The 18,504-nt window shown below is 34.2% G+C and overlaps 1 protein-coding gene across 1 annotated transcript; it reads left to right on the top strand.

The window, feature by feature from the left end:
* The first annotated feature begins 2,458 nt into the window (after positions 1 to 2,458).
* Positions 2,459 to 11,460, top strand: LOC126968914 (vacuolar protein sorting-associated protein 52 homolog). The gene is made up of 7 exons (XM_050814108.1): positions 2,459 to 2,896; positions 4,652 to 4,797; positions 4,918 to 5,485; positions 6,808 to 6,963; positions 7,954 to 8,072; positions 9,683 to 9,806; positions 10,813 to 11,460. Exons 1-7 carry the CDS (start codon positions 2,621 to 2,623, stop codon positions 11,440 to 11,442), a joined length of 2,019 nt encoding a protein of 672 aa, XP_050670065.1. The 5' UTR covers positions 2,459 to 2,620; the 3' UTR covers positions 11,443 to 11,460.
* Positions 11,461 to 18,504: the final 7,044 nt, after the last annotated feature.

Below are 18,504 nucleotides of genomic sequence, written 5' to 3'. Positions count from 1 at the left end.
TTTCATACTCATGAGCTGTTATGCCAATTGGTAATCAAAGAAGACAAGTCACGCTGAGGAGAAAACCATCCTTATCTTTCTTTTTAATCACAATTAATTTTTAAATTTTACCTTAGCATGACACGCCACAAATTATCCCCACTATCTGGATGTGTGATTATGTGGGACGGTTATCCACAATGCGGATTTATGGAACTTTCTTCCACGTACTACAAAGCTATGGAATGAGCTTCCTGTGAGGTGTTTCCGGGACGATACGACATGAGTACCTTCATAAAAAGGCACGTACACCTTCCTTAAAGGCCGGCAACGCTCCTGTGATTCCTCCGGTGTTGCAAAAGAATATGGGCGGCGCTGATCACTTAAAACCAGGACCCGTCCCGCTCGTTTCCGTCCTTTTACCTAAAAAAAAATAAATTGAACTACAATAGAAAGACAATTCTGACCATTACGCGTTGTCAGATTTCTCGTCTCAGGGCTCGGAAACTGTTAACCGAGCTATGTTTTACTTAGATATTAATATGTTAAATTAAGGTCGAGGAACTTAGGTGCTATCACGTTTGTAAACCGCCAGCTCTTGGCATACCCAGAGGATATACCTATTAATCAACAACGGGGTTTCAGCATGATCGATTGCCTGGTGATCTCGCACTATGTGTAACAAATATATGGGCGGTAAGCAGCGGTGGATTTACACTAGGGGCAGTTGGGGCAAGTGCCCAGGGCGGCAAATTTTTTAGGGCTGCAAAATTTTTAAAGTGAAATAAATTTTTTTTTGTCTTATCAATGTTGCTCAATATAATTAATTAATTCTGTTAATTAATATGTAATTTCTGGTTTAATTGATAATTCAAGAAATTCAATTTATCCATTATATTTTGTAAATTATAATTTTCGCACGTTTAGTAAAAATTAAAAATAAAAACGATTTGATGAATTTATTCCCTTGGAGATTTAAAATAATAATCGTTTTTTTTATTTTCTGGAATTACAAAAAAATTAATTAGTATTTGTTTTGATAAAGTTTCTGCAATAAATTAGTTATTTTAGTTTTGAAAAATAAAATATATAAACTATAAGTTTAAGTAAAATTATTGGGGCGGATCTTTTTCAGGTGCCCAGGGGCGGAATTAAGTTTAAATCCGGCCTTGGCGGTAAGCCCTGAAAACAAAGTCTTGTCAGTTAGTCTAATATTGTTACTCCCTACTACCTAAAATTACGAAATGAATTATAAATCGCCATTGCAGTGAAGGAGTTATCAGTTGATCAATCACCGACAGTACTGGTTTCACCATTACGTATCGTATCGTCTGGTTATCTGATGGTCTATATTTAACCTATCACCTATAAGCTCGGTCGGCTACCGTCAGCAGTTAGTAGGTTTGGCAGTTTATTTGGGATTTGACGAAGGCCTCCGATCGTCTATGTTACAAGGCGCTTCTTTCAAGATGCTAATCGTTTGGGCTTAGCGAGGAATTTTGTAGTTGGACCACCGGCTTCCTTACTAGGCGTAACTTACAAGTTGTTATCGACAGATATTGCTTTAACTGAAGCCAGTGAATTCTGGTGTTCTCCAAGGTTGTACACTATGTTAGGACAACAGTGTAGGTACTGTTTCGTATGCATATCAATATATGTTTGATGTCTGCAACACTCTTTATTACGCAGATGATAGTAAGTACTTACTGAAAATGCCATAATATGTTATGCAGGTCTCTCTCGGGAACTTGAAGGGTATCTGTGTTTTTTTTATGATTCATTTTTACATTTCTTGTAGGTACGTAGGTGAAATAGATTGTTAGTGTCTGTTTTTTTATTAGAGTATTTTTTTTTTGGTATTTCTGAAGGGTCTAGTTTATCTACAAAATCAAGGAATTCTGTTATAAATATTAATTGTATAAAAAAACTTTATTTTAAATTATAATGCAATGCTTACATATCTGTTAGAAGATTAAAAAAGCAAAGAGGTGTTCGATAAAATGAATTGTGCCTCAAGTGTATGCTAGGTAGTTTTTTCTTCTGACATGTAAAATATATATAAAATTTAAGATTTTCTTTGAGATATTATATGATTTATACCTATCGTCATGAGTTCGATTTTTTCTTTACAAATTTTCCACTGATAATTTATCAAAACATTTGAATTTAAGTTAGGATTAGGTAATCTGTATGCTCGTATGTCCTCCACATTCATAGAAAAAGAGGAAATAATAAATTATTGCTTGCGTGACAAGTGATAACTCGTCTCTGACAACAAACTGACAACTGACAAATGACGTTTTAAGCTTGATATACAGAGTTGACACTTTTTTATTAATAATTTTTAATATAAAAAAATAATTTAATAGTATATGTCCAAATAAACAGATTTCGTTTACAAAGTGTAACTGATATTTATAGTATTTTACAAATTTAAATAAAATAAATCAGTCACTTTTTCATGTGTAACTAAGCTATTATTTTATATAATAAATTTAATCCTGTGTGTTAATGTTTTTGAGAAAGCACTATGATTATGATTTGAGTGTGTTGTAATATTTGTATTTTTCTCATTTAAATAATTTAATAAATTATTTATTAATAATAACAACAACAGTATGTCTTAATTGGGATAGATATAATGGCTGGTAAACAAATGCTTTCTACTGTTGATCAAAGTGAAGGGTCTGAAAACTTAAACAAAGATTTAGAAGATTATGAAATCCAACAAGTTTTAAAAAATGGTACGGATCTCAGAGAATATGCGCTGCAAATTGATAAAAACATCAAAGAAGCTGAAAAGGCTTCAGTGGCAGATTACTTGAAAGAAAGTTCTAACATTGGTTCGTTACACAATCAAATTGAAGAATGTGATGGAATACTTGAGAGAATGGAGAATATGCTCTTAACATTTCAGGTAATCAATGAGTATTTAATTACAACTTAATCTTATTTTTTTTTAATTGAAGAGTAGCTAGCACACATGAGTGTGCAGGTCACCATCCACAATTTCCTGCAACACCAAAGAAATCAAAGAAGTGTTTCCGGACTTCTAGGGAGGTGCTTACTCTATTTTTGAAGACCCATGACATAACATCCTGGAAACAAACATAATAGGATCAGTATCAAGTGTTCAAGACATATAATTATTGGAATAGTACAAGCTGACATTTCCCAATGAAATAAAATAAATATTACTAAAGAGTTTGTGTATAGAATAAAAGCTGTTTAAGTGTAAATTAACATTATTAAGGTGAAGTAAACACCAGGATAACTTAAAATTTTAAGATCGAATGCAAACTTATTAAAAAAGATGTGTGGCACTCTCAGGGACTGCTGCAGTAAAGCTATTGCATAGCATTTTTTATCAACTTATGCAATTATAATTATTTATTTATGCAGTATTTTTTTTTAATAAAATAAATTTTAAAAAAAGCAAAGGGTAAAGTGAGTATAATTTAACTTGCAAGATTTGATAACAGGCAGACAACGGGACAGGTGAAACTAAATAAAAATTCTTGTCATAATATTAAAAAAATAATAATAAAGATATTAAAAAAAATCAAGATGTACCCCAGGCTCGAACCTGGGATCTTCTGCACAAAAAGCATACGTGATAACCGCTGTTCCACAGCAACTGTAATGACCGTGCCGAAATATCTATATACATCTAGTAAGTAAGTGTTAGGTTATTTTCATTACGGAATTTCTGGATTCAGTCTCCACGCTCAAGGCCCGGGACAGAAGCTATGCAATAGCTTAAAATATAATAGTAGTTTTTTAAACTTTTGTCAAAGAACAATATAAATTTACAACTTTATATTATTTGTTAACACAATTGCCTCTTATCAATTCACCAAGTATTTATGTATCCAACCTCTGAAAAAAGTGTGTTCATTTTGATATTAAACACAGCATATCTTATGCTACATCACTAGTGAATATGTACAAAATATCCATGTGTTTGTCTATTTATTATTTCAAATATTGTGCAAGAAATTAATTATATCATATCTATTAAGCTAGAGGTCCTGGGTTTGAATCCCGGTAGGTCACCAGTGGGAGGCTCCTTTGCACAGGATGCCGGCTAGATTATGGGTACCACAACGGCGCCTATTTCTCCTGTGAAGCAGTAATGTGTAAGCATTACTGTGTTTCGGTCTGAAGGGCGCCGTAGCTAGTGAAATTACTGGGCAAATGAGACTTAACATCTTATGTCTCAAGTTGATGAGCGCAATTGTAGTGCCGCTCAGAATTTTTGATATTTTCAAGAATCCTGAGCGGCACTGCATTGTAATGGGCAGGGCGTATCAATTACCATCAGCTGAACGTCCTGCTCGTCTCGTCCCTTATTATTATAAAAAAAAGGTGCAAACTTAGGTTTAGTAGGTTAGGCTGCTAACACACCATTTATATTCGGGTTCGAATCCCGGTAGGTGCAAACATTTATATGATGAATATAGATGTTTGTTTCCGAGTCATCGATGTTTAAATGTATTTATGTATGTTTATATGAATATATGTATGTTTAAGTAAGTATATTGTATTACATATATCATTGTCTTGTAACCCATAAGACAGGCTACTATATATGCTTAACTTGGGGCAAGATTATTTGTGTAAAATGTGTGTTAATATTATTATTATTATCTATAGAATATGTTTTTTTTAGAATGATTTGGGGAGCATAAGTAATGAAATAATAAGCTTACAGAAGAGGTCGGTGAACATGTCGGTACAGTTATCTAATAGACAGAGTTTGAAGGGACCTTTATCTTCCTTTATTGAAGATATAGCAGTGTCTGAGACACTTATATTGTAAGTAACACTTCTATTGTCAATAAGCATTTTATCACTTATTGAATTTAACAATCTATTTGACCGTCTTTGATTGCATACAATATGTAGATATATTTATAATATTTTCTTTTTTTTTAGGGGCATAAACAACATTCCTGTTACAGACAAAGAATTTATGACTCAGCTTGCTATACTAAATCAAAAACTAACTTTTGTCAAAGAACAAGAGTTCAAAGAGACTAAAGCTTGTCATGATGTTAAGGATGTTTTAGAAAAGCTAAAAATAAAGGCCATTTCAAAAATTAGAACATATATTCTAGAACAGATATACAAATTTCGCAAACCGATGGCTAATTATCAAATACCCCAGAATGCAATGCTGAAGTATAAATTCTTCTTTGAATTTGTTCTAGCGAATGAGAGAAATGTCGCACAAGAAGTGTGCAATGAATACATAGATACACTCAGTAAGGTTTATTATTCATACTTTAAATCTTACGCCTCCCGTTTAGATAAATTGAAATATGAAGAAGTACCCACAAAAGATGATCTAATGGGAATAGAAGATGGCTCGAGAGGTGGATTCTTTCAAAAATCTAATTTGAAGAACAAAAGTACTATATTCACGATTGGTAACCGAGGGGATGTTTTAGCTCAACAATTAGAAGCCCCAATAATTGTGCCGCATGCTCAGCAAAAGACCAAAGTAAATAAACTATTTTATTGGATGCCTTAAATTTCTAGTGGGGTTTGTTTAGAGTGTTAGTGGTGCAAAGCCTTCCTTAAAGGCTGGTAACACTCTTGTGATTCCTCTGGTGTTGCAAGAGAATGTGGGTGGCGGTGATCACTTAACACCAGTTAACCCGTACGCTCGTTTGTCCTCCTATTCCATAAAAAAAAGTCAAGTGCTATTTTGTCATCTCCCTGCCCATTCAATCCCTAACAAAACCCACCATGTTCCAATGTACCAAGGTTATGTGGAACTCATATGTATGTTTATATGATACTTTTATTGTGTATGAATACATAGTGACGAAAACTCCATACACATCCGAAGATATTAAAAAACTAACTGGCAATGGCCTTACAAGAGCTTGAAGCCAAGGTGTTTTCATGCAAAATAAACACACAGTACATTTTTTTATGGAAGAGGAAGACAAAGTGTATGTGTCACCTGATGTTAAGTGATCACCGCCACCAACAGTCACTGGCAACACCAGAGGAATCACAGGAGCATTGCGGGACTTTAAGGAAATTGTACGCGCCTTTTTTGAAGGTACCCATGTATTGTCCCAGAAACACCGCACAAGAACAGTGTTGTCACAAAACCTCCATACACAGGGGCGTGTGTATCATATAGGCAATTAGGCAGTTCCACCTTCACACGACACGCCACAAATTAGTATATCATCCCCACCATCTGGATGTGTGGCGGTCCTCCACAGTGCGGTTTTCAAGGAGCTTACTACAAAGCTATGGAATGAGCTTCCTTGTGCAGTGCTTCCGGGACGATACAACATGGGTACCTTCAAAAAAAGCGCATACACCTTTAAGGGCCGGCAACGCTCCTGTGATTCCTCTGGTATTTCAAGAGAATGTGGGCGGCGGTGATCACTTAACACCAGGTGACCCGTACGCTCGTTTGTCCTCCTATTCCATAAAAAAAGTGCCTACCTCGTTATGAACCTAGATAAATGTAGGACTAGTGTTGAACTTGATTTAGTTTAATTTGGTTTTGTTTTTTTTTAAACCAAACTTCCATTGAATACCCACTCATATAATTTTTCCTTATGTAACTAAATACCTACAGTAAGGAGTCTTTGCATATTCCAAACCTCAACTAAGACTAGTTAGATCCTCTGTACCTTGATAGAAAACCATTGCACGCCCATTCACCTGCAAAGATAATCAACGGTTACATCTTTATTTGACCAAATTGGCTTACAAGAGCTTGAAGTCAAGGTATTTTAGGAAAAATAAACACACCTATCTAACTTAGATTGTCTAAAGGTTTAATAATTATTCCAGTATTCATATGAAGCACTGTTCAGAAGTCTACAGTATGCACTTGTTGACAACAGTTGTCGGGAGTACCTGTTTACAACTGAATTTTTCCATGTTAAGGGCAGTCATGCTCAAGAACTTTTCGACAGGATCCTTGGCAAAACACTATCATTATTAGTGGTAAGTATCTATTTTTTTAAAGTACAGATAAGTATTTTAAGGTTTCATTCAAAAACTAGCTGATCCGGCAAACATTGTTTTGCCATATAAATTATTTTTAGAGTTAGACTGGTAGTTTTATTACTACCAATTACAGAGCATAATGCGACTCAGTGCTGCACAATGCCGAATTTCGCTGATGCTTAATTGGAACATGAAATAGTTTTAAAATGCACCAGCAGAGTGCGTGTGTACTAAGTTCAGTGTTGAAAAAAAATATTCATAGAGTTAGCAGTCTAATAACAAAATAAGATGTTGTCTTCTTCATTTTGATAAATATGTTCATTTCCATGAAAACATTTATGATATCTGCTTCATTAAATGTATCGATCAAGCCATTGCAATGTTGACTAAAGTATATTTCTGTTCAATAAATTTCTGTACAAGACCATCAGCTCAAACCAAAATACAATAAACGAAGAATATTTAAATCATTTTTCATTGTACCTTCATGTAAATTTGTACCTTTATTTTAAGAAGAAGAAGCATTAAGTTGTATTATTTCTAAAAAAGTACGACGAAACGAAAGCTTTCTAAATTTTTTGTATCTATTCTACGCATCACGCGAAAGCAGTACTTTTGAGAGTGCTCGATTGTGCGAAGCGTTGCTGTAGTTGGAACACTCAACGCTCAACATTATGCCGCATAACGGGCTCTAAAGCTGTAATTGGAAAACAGTCACTGTTTCTTGGACATTGCAAAATTACTTTATTTTTCTAAAATAAAAGCATTTTCTTAAATAAACGTAGCCTAAGTTACTCCTTATTACCAGCTACCTGCCAATAAAAGCCTAAAAAGTCCTAAAAGCCATTTCAGAGATTAGCCAGAAAAAACAGACAGAAAATGTTATTTTGGTGTATATAATAAAAACGGTTATTTCAATATTACAAACAGACTCTCAAATTTTATTTATTTATATATATAGATAATAAATGTTCCTTTTCTTTACAGAAAAATATTGAAAATTACGTTCTTGAGTGCTACGACTGCTTGGCTTTGTTCCTGTGTATACAACTGATAAATAGATATAGATGGATGTGTCATAAAAGAGCAGTTGCTGCCCTGGATAGGTAGTATTAAATGTTTTTTTCTTTTAACGGCATGATATTATATCAATTATAACTGTTCACCCGAGAGTTGATAGGTTAATGCTACTATTGCTCCCAAACTCAATACTTATTCGCGGTCTGCATATTATTTTTAACGACACAACAGCGCTCGCGCGGCGCTTGACAACACCTGCGTCCCTCGTACCATAAAACTCACGGTATGTTTAAACGACAATTGGTGTTTTCAAGGATTTGCTTATATTTATCAAATCTTGGGGAGATATATATGTATATACTAGCTGACCCAGCAAACGTTGTATTGCCACATAAAATAATAAGAGAAAAATCAATAATTAAAATTTTTGGGATAAAAAAATAGATGTCGTCTTATTCTCAGACCTACCAAATATTAAATCGTACAAATGTATAATACTACAATAATTATTATATTCCTGAGAAAGTTAGAGAGATATTATAACGATTCTAATTAGTTTAGTTTAAACTATTCTTTGAATTTCATTTCAAACGACGGAGGACACATCAAAGGATAAACAAAATTGTTGTTTTTATTTAATTCCCAGCATTTTAATATTTATTCACCTTTTAAACATTCTCTGGACTTCCACAAAGAATTCAAGACCAAAATTAGCCAAATCAGTCCAGCCGTTCTCGAGTTTTAGCGAGACTAACCAACAGCAATTCATTTATATATATATATATATATATATATATATATATATATATAAATATATATAACTGTAATAAAAATAGATGTTCAGTACACGTGCGGGACCGCTTATTTTTTATAAAATTTGTAATTCAATTAGGTACAGTTTTTTATACTAACTGGGGAAGTTTTAGGTTGCATATTTACTGTTTGAAACATACTATTATTAATCTGATATTGAAACAAATTAGTAGCTTCTTTTGAGAAATATTTGCATGAATCATAAAAACTTCTATGAGTTTTTTTGTTGCAAAAACTTCGTGGTTTGTTTATTTCTTTTTAATAGACATTATTTTGACAGTTGGGAAAGAAAACGCACGAGTGTGGAATAGCCAACATCCCGAACGCTATACGTTCCGGCAATACGCCACTTTTTGAACAACTTTATTAAAATACACTATTACTGTTTCAAGTAAAGTAAACATTTCACCATATTCCAAAATAAATTAACAATATAATCAGACAAAGGACTTTATATCAACAAATATTAAGGTATATCATATAATTATAATTATGCTAATGTCTTGGAAATATAGTCTAGATGTAATATGAAATAACAACTTACCAAATATTGGGTAAAACTTCGAAAAAAATACAAAAATTCTGTGCACTTCACTAAAAGGCATTTATTTTCTCAAAAATGTTTCCTTTAGAATTCTTTTTGATGTCATTTCTAATATACTAGATACTACTACCGCTTCGAAAACAAATGGCGCTCTGAGGGAGAAGAAGTGGCGGAAGAAACTCCCAGCATTCTTTTTTGCGCTCTTTTTAATAAAATATATAATAGCAGTATCTAGCATATTATAAATGACATCAAAAAGAATTCTAAATGATTCAATTTTGAGAAATTGAATGCCTTTTATGCCTTTTCCCTATTGTTTTAATTTCATGACGTTTTTAGCTACTGGGATTCCCTGCTTGCCTCGTTGTGGCCCAGACTAGAGTATGTTTTAAAACTGAACATTCAAAGCGTCCGTGATTGTGATCCAGCAAAGTTAGCAAATAAAGAACTCGGTCCACACTATGTAAGTCAAGTTATTTAATAAAATTGTTTTCGTTTGTCTTAGTTTCAAGACGGATAACTCGAAATATTGTTTAAATCATTTTGTATCGCGCAGTGCAGCAACACTCAGTGTGATACAGCAAGCGGCACGTCGCCTGCATACTGTTAATTGGACGAAGTTCCTGAAAAACGTTCCAAGCAACAAACGTCACATTTTAAGTAATTCGTGTTTAAAGTTTAATAAGTATTAGTGTATTTCATACAACAGGTGGGTTGGGCTACTAAGTCATGATGTACTGTAAAGAGTGACAGTAGGGTTGCCATTTCTTGTCAGTTCGTTCATATGAATCACGTGCCCAGTTTTGTGTAGTCTAGTAACGTGAAGATTATTTTTTTATGAAAATAAGGTACGAGAAGAGCAGGACGTTCAGCTGATGGTAATTGATACGGCCTGCTCATAACATTACCGCTCAGGATTCTTGAAAAACCCAACAATCTGAGCGGCACTACAATTGCGCTCGTCACCTTGAGACATAAGATGTTAAGTCTCATTTGCCCATTAATTTACGGCGCCCTTCAGACCGAAACACGGTAATGTTTACACATTACTGCTTCTCATAAAATAGCCGGCATTACAGGCAAAGGAGCCTCCCACTGTTTAAAGTCTTACAGCGGAACGGCAAAAGTGTGCTTAAAGACAATGTAAGCACACTTCTTATTCGTGTGTCACCTGTCATTGTCCGAATCGGATTCTAAATTCAATATACGAACCTGAATTGAATAAACGTTTGACATTGCTGCTTATGGACCAAGAATATTTAAAACAATTGAAGTAAATGCGGCAATGTATAGATATAGCAGTCAAAACTTACGTCGGGATTTGTCTATATGTTAGAACTTCAATGTTATTAGTACCTAACTAAATGTTTCTGAATTTTATTGAATTCGGATGAAAATAATATTAGAACACTTCTTAACTTAGCAAGTGAATTTATGGATTGATGCTTGATTTTTATTTTTTTTTTTAGATTACGAGGCGGTATGCGGAGTTCTCCGCTGCTATGTTAAGCCTTAGTGAACAGTTTCCCTCTCAGGAGCTGAGCAATCTACTTCTAGTGTTGCAAGATGAGGTTCATTGTTTCCTTTTAAAAATGGCCGCCGAGTTCCCACAGAGGATTCAACAGCTTATATTCTTAATCAATAATTACGATATGGTGTTGAGTATACTCATGGAGAGAACAAGAGATAATACGAAAGAGGCGGAAAGTTTTAGGGAGCAGTTACAGGCTAGGAGTGCGGAATATGTTGAAGAAATATTGAGTCCCCATTTTGGAGCTCTGATGCAGTTCGTCAAAGAGGGGGCGCAGTTGTTGGAGAGCGAAAATAAGTCTGAGCTGGCGAATTTGGAAAAGAAATCACTGCCAATAGTAGCGTCGTTCTCGAATAGCTGGAAGCAAAGTCTGGAAGAAATACACAGGGAGGTGCTCGTGTCGTTCCCGAATCTGGTGACGGGATCGGGTTTGCTGCAAATGGCTCTTACCAACTTCGTGCAATACTATCACAGATTCAACAAGTTACTCACGCCAAATGCACGGACGCAGCTGGTGAATATTCACGTCATTATGGTGGAGATAAAAAAATATAAAACTAACTATTAATATATCATGTCTAAATTGCCTAATTTATTTTATTCTTACGAGTTTTCTCACTTAACCGCTTTCTTACACGCAAGAAATTTCTCCGTGTCTGCTGCTGAGTCCAATTCATCATGTGTACGACAAGAATTTTGTCGGATCACGAAAACGTCTCTCTATTACTGACATGTCAAACATTGAAATTGGTTTTCAACTCTTCTACTTTTATCTGTCACTAGCTGACCCGGCAAACGTTGTTTTGCCATATAAAGTATAATTCACGCGATAGTTTTATAAGTAATAAAATATTGCCTATATTATAGCCTGTACATCATTTTGTTCTATTGTCAATAGTTTTTGCAGCGCACGCAAAAATAGGTTTTCGATTTTACACCTTGTGTTACAAAATAGCAATTTTATTACGGATCCCTAATTTTGAAAAAATAAACATAGCCTATAGCCTTCCTCGATAAATGGACTACCCAACACCGAAATAATCATTCAAATCGAACCAGTAGTACCAGAGATTAGCGCGTTCAAACAAACAAACAAACACTGCAGCTTTATAATATTAGTATAGATTAATACAGCCACGATCAGTAATATGAGTACATACTTCATTGAAAAAGTCTGTACTCTATGGCCTAAAAAAGCATTGTTTACCGTGCTCATAGACCAAGTATAGTAACTAGACTATTTGATAGCTTTCGTCTCACTCACACGAGAAAAAGAAAAACTCATGCGGAGTCTTATATAGAGTGATTAGATTTTTTTTTCGCTATGCGTGCCGGTTTTTTCAAGGTCAGCACACCCGGTGTGCTAAACAAACTTGACAGCGCTGCACTGATATTTTGTTTACTTTTATTTGCGTCGGTAAAAATAAGCTATTATTGTTGTGAAACGTGTGAGATATCTACTAGTTATTCAACATCAGTTACAATTTTAAGTAGAATCGAAGGAAATATGGTGCGATGTTGTGTGGTGTGTGCGAAGAAATATGGTGCGATGTAAAAGTGATAGTGAGAGAACACTTGTGTTATATTATGATACATATATAGATATATATATAGGATATTATCTGTCTCCTGTTGGCCACGCCAAACCGATGTCTAGTTACTATACTTCGTCTATGACCGTACTATAATGTCGCCAAAAAAGTAGTTGTTTTGGTGTCACAGACAACTAAATCTAAGTTAGCTATTGTAGGTTCATAGAAATATTAGTTAATACGTAGTACATATTAAATATAGTACATAGATAATATTTTCATGATTAAATCATTAAACTACACATTTTAGCGTTAACTTAAGAAATAAACCTGTTAATATACTTTGCCAAGATTCTGCTATAAAAATGGGTATACATTTTGTAATTTTCAATTTTCCCGCGTTGTCGGTATGGGTGTTCCTTTGCCATTTCTGGAACGAAAACTGAAACCACTCACCAGAGATAAGTATGTATAATTGTATAAACAATACATTTTGTTATGATTTTAAAATGATAACCCTCACTTCTAGGATTAATACACAAATAAAATTTGATAACAAAATTTTATGAACGATGCGGGACTCGAACCCACGACCTCTGGCGTGCTCTACCAACTGAGCCAAACGTACTAGTGACGTGTCGTCATAAAATCTTGTATGGGCTTGGACACAACCTGAGAGTTGAACAAAGCATACAAGATTGTATGACGATACGTCACTCGAACGGTTGGCTCAGTTGGCAGAGCATTAGCACCGAACGCCAGAGGTCGTGGGTTCGAGTTTCGCATCGTTCATAAAGTTTTGTTTTCAAACAATACATTTCCCGCCCATTTAAGCGGCAACTCCAAAGCATGTGGTACTTGTTTTATTTAAAATACCTACACAAATAAAATTTGAAAAACAAAATTTTATGATCGATGCGGGATTCGAACCCACGACCTCCGGCGTTCCGTGCCGGTGTTCTAACCAACTGAGCTAACCGTTCGAGTACCGCTTTGTTATAAAATTCTGTTTCCTTTGTTCAACTCTCAGGTTGTGGCTTCATCTACAAATTTACAATTTTATTTGTGTATTAATCCTAGAAGTGAGGGTTATCACTTTAAAAACATAACATATTGTTTAAAATTACCTAGTCATAGAAAAATATTGTATGCGATACGTAAAACTAGGTCAAAAAACGACTCGACCCTCATTATACAACTGTTGCATAAAATACTATTTCGGGCAGTCGTGCGGAGGGTGTTGTTATAGACAAGACATTAACTATCTGAACCAACTTACTGTACCCCGTCCCTCACTGCACCTCAGCAACGTTCACACGTCGTGTCTAGCGCTTACAAGATTTTTTCTCGATCAGCGCCGAAGTTCACAGTTCGTGTGTAGAAACGACACGTATTCTTGCACAGGCTCGACAATTTTTCTTATATTGTACAAGCGGCCTTACAATTCTTATTGGAGGGATTGCTACTTTGTCTAATCAAAGACTGACAAAACATTAGCTTATAGATAAAATAAAGTGTGCGAAATAGAAAAACGTCTCTAATAGATATGCAGAGCTATATACTATTATTAAATACAACTTTGTATAATGCGACATTCCACAACAATGAAAATTTAATTTTATTTGACACAAATAAATTCATTAATTATAAACTCAAAATAACCAATGGTAACCTATACCTACCATTTAGAGTTAAGCGACAGCTGGCTACTTTAGTAGCTTATAGTCTTAGTCAACAAACTACTTCCTCTGTAGTATTATTTAATAAACATGCCTCTATCAGATAATCGACATACAAGCCTCTATTGGGGAATGTATTAGTACTAATGTACAAAAATATAACAATGAAGATTTTTCTTCAATTAATTTAAATTAAGTTATTTGACAAGGGAGGACAACTCTTGCAATATCATACAAAATAGGCAACATTCACCAAATATAAATGTTACTGCTATAGATAATCATAATATAAAGCTCATAAATATTGTTCACCAGAATATACAAGGTATCTCAAGTAAGGAATTAGAAACTGAACTGTTTTTGAGCTGCTGTAATATAGATATATTATGTATTACAGAACATTGGCATAAGAGTCATCAGCTCCAGTTTAGTTTTAGAGAACATAAAGTAGTCAGTTCGTTTTGTAGAAGTAGGGCAATACATGGAGGTTCCCTAATTATTATTAATAATAGATTAAAATGTAAAAATAGAAGAGATATTGTTAATCTCTCTATAGAACAACTAATTGAGATAGTTTGTATAGAACTAGAGCAATTTATTATTGTAAGTGTATACCGCCCGCCCACTGCATCATATGAACAATTCCAACATAGAATGGCGGAGGTACTATCAAAATTTAGCAAAACTAGCAAGTCAATTATAGTGTGTGGAGATTTTAATATAAACTTGCTTGAACCTTCGGCCAATTGTACTAGCCTTAAAAAATTATTTCAAAGTTTTAATTTGTTCAACGTATTTTGGGAACCTACTAGAATCACTTCTACAACAGCAACCTGTTTAGATAATATTTTTACAGATGTTACTATTACTAGTAAACTCATAATTAATAATCTTCAGTCCGACCATAGTGGACAACTTATAAAAGTAAATACAAGATTGGACAATGTCAGACCAAAAAAGGTGACGATTATACCAGTTACGGGTAGCCATCTTGAGAGGTTTAGAAATAATTTGGTAAATACAATACCATTTTTACACTGTGGCGAAACTGCTAATTTACACTACAACTTAGTCTTCAATTCCTTCTGTGAGGAATTTGATAGGATTTTTACTCCAGTAACGGTGACAGTAAACAACAAACATAGTTTTAATGATTGGGCAACAATGGGTATCCACAAAAGTCGTAAACGCTTATATGACCTTTATTATGAGAAACATTACAATAATAGTGAAGAATTTTAAATATATGTAAAAAAATACTCCAAGCTCTTTAAAATAGTTTGTCATGAAGCGAAAACACGTTTCATTGCAGATAAAATTAAAAACAGTAATAATAAAGTAAAAGCAACTTGGAGTGTAATTAACAATGAAACTGGTAGATCGAATTGCCGTAACACCTCTATCTGTTTAAATATTAATAATCGCGTTATAAATTCGGAAATAGAAATTGCAAATGAATTTGATAAGTACTTCTCCGAAATCCCGATTGTCACGACCAAATACCTTAACTCTTCGCCAAAAGCAGCATATGATATGCTTAAATTACACGTACCAGTATCTTTTACTGACTTGAAATTTAAGTATGTTACAGGTAGCGATATAATAAAAATCTTCAAATTAATTAACCTAAAAAATACAAAAGACCTATGGGGCCATATATATTACTTGAAATTATAGCACCTGAATTAGCAATAATATTTTATGAATGCATAGATGAGGGTGTGTTCCCTGACCTCATGAAATACAGCAAAGTTATACCTTTGTTTAAATCGGGCAGTTCTTTTGACCCTGCTAATTTCAGACCTATTTCAGTGCTGCCTGTTTTTAGTAAAATTTTTGAAAAACTTTTGCTTCAACAGCTACAAATGCATTTTTGTAAATTAATGAACAAAAATCAGTTTGGTTTCACTAGGGGCTTATCAACAATTAATGCGTGTACTAGACTCATTGAGCACATCTTTGACGCCTGGGAAGAGTCACAGGATGCATTGGGCATTTTTTGTGATTTGTCAAAAGCATTTGACTGCGTCCACCACGAAACTTTACTCCTAAAACTAAAGCATTATGGAGTGAAAAATAGAGCCCTAAATCTGTTAAAATCATATTTAAGCGAAAGAGTTCAGATAGTCGATGTAAATGGTAAACGGTCTTCGGGTAAACCTGTGGGAATAGGTGTTCCACAGGGTTCTATTCTCGGTCCTTTCTTGTTTCTTATATATATTAACGATCTACCGTTTGTGGTAGATGATAGCCATGAGATTGTATTGTTTGCTGATGATACTTCACTTATTTTTAAAGTGAAGCGACGTGCGGATATTGATGACGAGGTAAGCAATGCACTCTCAAAGATAGTGCGTTGGTTTGAGACGAATAATCTGCACTTAAACAGTAAAAAAACAAAGTGTTTACGGTTCATTACACCAAACACAGCGGAGGTACAAACCAACGTACTTATAAATGACCAGAAATTGGAACTTGTGGACACTACGGTCTTCTTGGGTATCGTACGTTAGATAAAAAGCTTCAGTGGGGTCCACATATTACCCATCTAGCAGATAGACTCAGCTCTGCGGCATATGCAGTTAGAAAGATTAGAGAGTACACGAATGTTGCGACCGCTAGATTAGTGTACTTTAGTTATTTTCACAGCATCATGACGTACGGTATATTACTATGGGGTCATGCTGCTGACATTGATATAGTGTTTGCAATGCAAAAGAGAGCTGTTCGTGCTATATATCAGCTTGGTTATAGACAGTCTCTCAAAGAAAAATTTAAAGAAATAAATATTATGACTGTTTATTGTCAGTACATTTATGAAAATTTAATATATGTTCACAAAAATCGTCACCTTTTTGCTCTTAATAGTGATTTTCATTATTATAACACTAGAAATAAGGGATTGCTTGTAACTAATTCTAGTAGGCTTCATAAGATACATAATAGCTTTAAGGGTAAATGTATACACTTCTACAATAAAGTCCGAGCCACTGTTCAGGCATTATCTATAAATAAAATTTAAATGTTTTATAAAAAAATGGCTCTGTCGTAAATCCTATTACTCCACTGCTGAATATCTAAATGATCGGACAGCCTGGGACTAGATTGTGATTATTTTATAGCGACTGTACAATATTGTATATTTTTATTGAAAAGAGCGCAAAAAAAAGAATGCTGGGAGAGTTTCTTGCGCCGCTTCTTCTCTTTTAGAGCGCCATTTGTTTCCGAAGCGGTAGTAGTATCTAGTAGTATAAGAAATGACATCAAAAAGAATTCTAAAGGAATCAATTTTGAGAAAATAAATGCCTTTTATGCCTTTATAGAAAAGAGAGCGAATTCATTATTACTGTAATCGATTTTTATTGACAAATCGTACGTAGTCAGTCATGTTGTGAATTAGCTCCTTAATATTTTGTAACGCACAGTCTGTCTATTAATTCCTAACCATCTGTCAAACAACCGGTCAGTGATTCACTGTTCACCATGAATATTTTAAACGCGGTTACTAAACCAGCCAATAAGCGTAAGCTTTGAGTGTATGAACATGAAATTAACGAATGATATAAGTCGACTCATTAGAGAAGTCACATAGTTATTATTTAGACCCCTAATTTTGTTGACATCCTTATTTAGGAGCATAAATTAAAATACTTGTGAAGTTCAATTACTCATTGGAAACTGTGTGCTAGTATGTAGTGTCCATTTGGATGAGTAATAAAGCCACGAAACTGTCACTACCCAATAACCCAACAATTATTCAATATGACTAATTGAGTAATTGTGTGCGTTAATTTAAGATTATTGTTTGTGAACCGATCGAATTGAAACAAACACTAAATGTGAGCTGGTAGATCAGTGGTAACCGCATTCAAATCTGTTCAGTAATTTTTGTGATTAATGTAATTAAACTTTAAATTTACTACCAGTATACAAAAATGCAGGTAAGTGCTTAGCAAGTATATAAGTATAACTGAGACTTAAAATATAACATCGAAAAAAAAACTTAAAGCAAAGCAAATTAAATACCTACGTGCAGGAGTGGGACACACGCCTTACAGTGACGTTTTCAGAAGACTAGTGCCATCTGTTAGTTGGCCCGAAAATGAAAGCTTTGTTAGCTGTCATTCGCTTTGAAACCTTTCAACTTTTCTTTATTTGTGTCACTGCCCACTGGTCATAAAATGGCGGCTACTTCTAGCGTTTACTTTGAGCGTGTATGTAGCTCTCGTGTTCCATTTTGCATAGTTACACTACTAAATCTATCCTTTATGTTCTATGTTGTGGCAAAATTAAATAGCTAACTCTACGCGCAATTACAACATGGTAAAAAAATTGCAATACCTACATTAAAAAGTAGAGTTAGTTATTTAATTGCGTCACAACATTAAAAATGAATTTTATAATTTCGAGCTTATATGT

The sequence above is a fragment of the Leptidea sinapis genome, chromosome 17, assembly GCF_905404315.1.
Source record: "Leptidea sinapis chromosome 17, ilLepSina1.1, whole genome shotgun sequence".
Lineage (NCBI taxonomy): Eukaryota > Metazoa > Arthropoda > Insecta > Lepidoptera > Pieridae > Leptidea > Leptidea sinapis.
The sequence above is the reverse complement of the archived record's forward strand: the minus strand, read 5'-3'. Positions and strand labels throughout refer to the sequence as shown.

Bases quoted from the DNA above. Each gene is read 5' to 3' on its own strand.
- LOC126968914 (XM_050814108.1), top strand. From the start codon at position 2,621: ATGGCTGGTAAACAAATGCTTTCTACTGTTGATCAAAGTGAAGGGTCT. The intron at 4,798-4,917 runs GTAAGTAACACT...CTTTTTTTTTAG, and splicing joins GTGTCTGAGACACTTATATT to GGGCATAAACAACATTCCTG. The intron at 8,073-9,682 runs GTAGTATTAAAT...TGACGTTTTTAG, and splicing joins GCAGTTGCTGCCCTGGATAG to CTACTGGGATTCCCTGCTTG.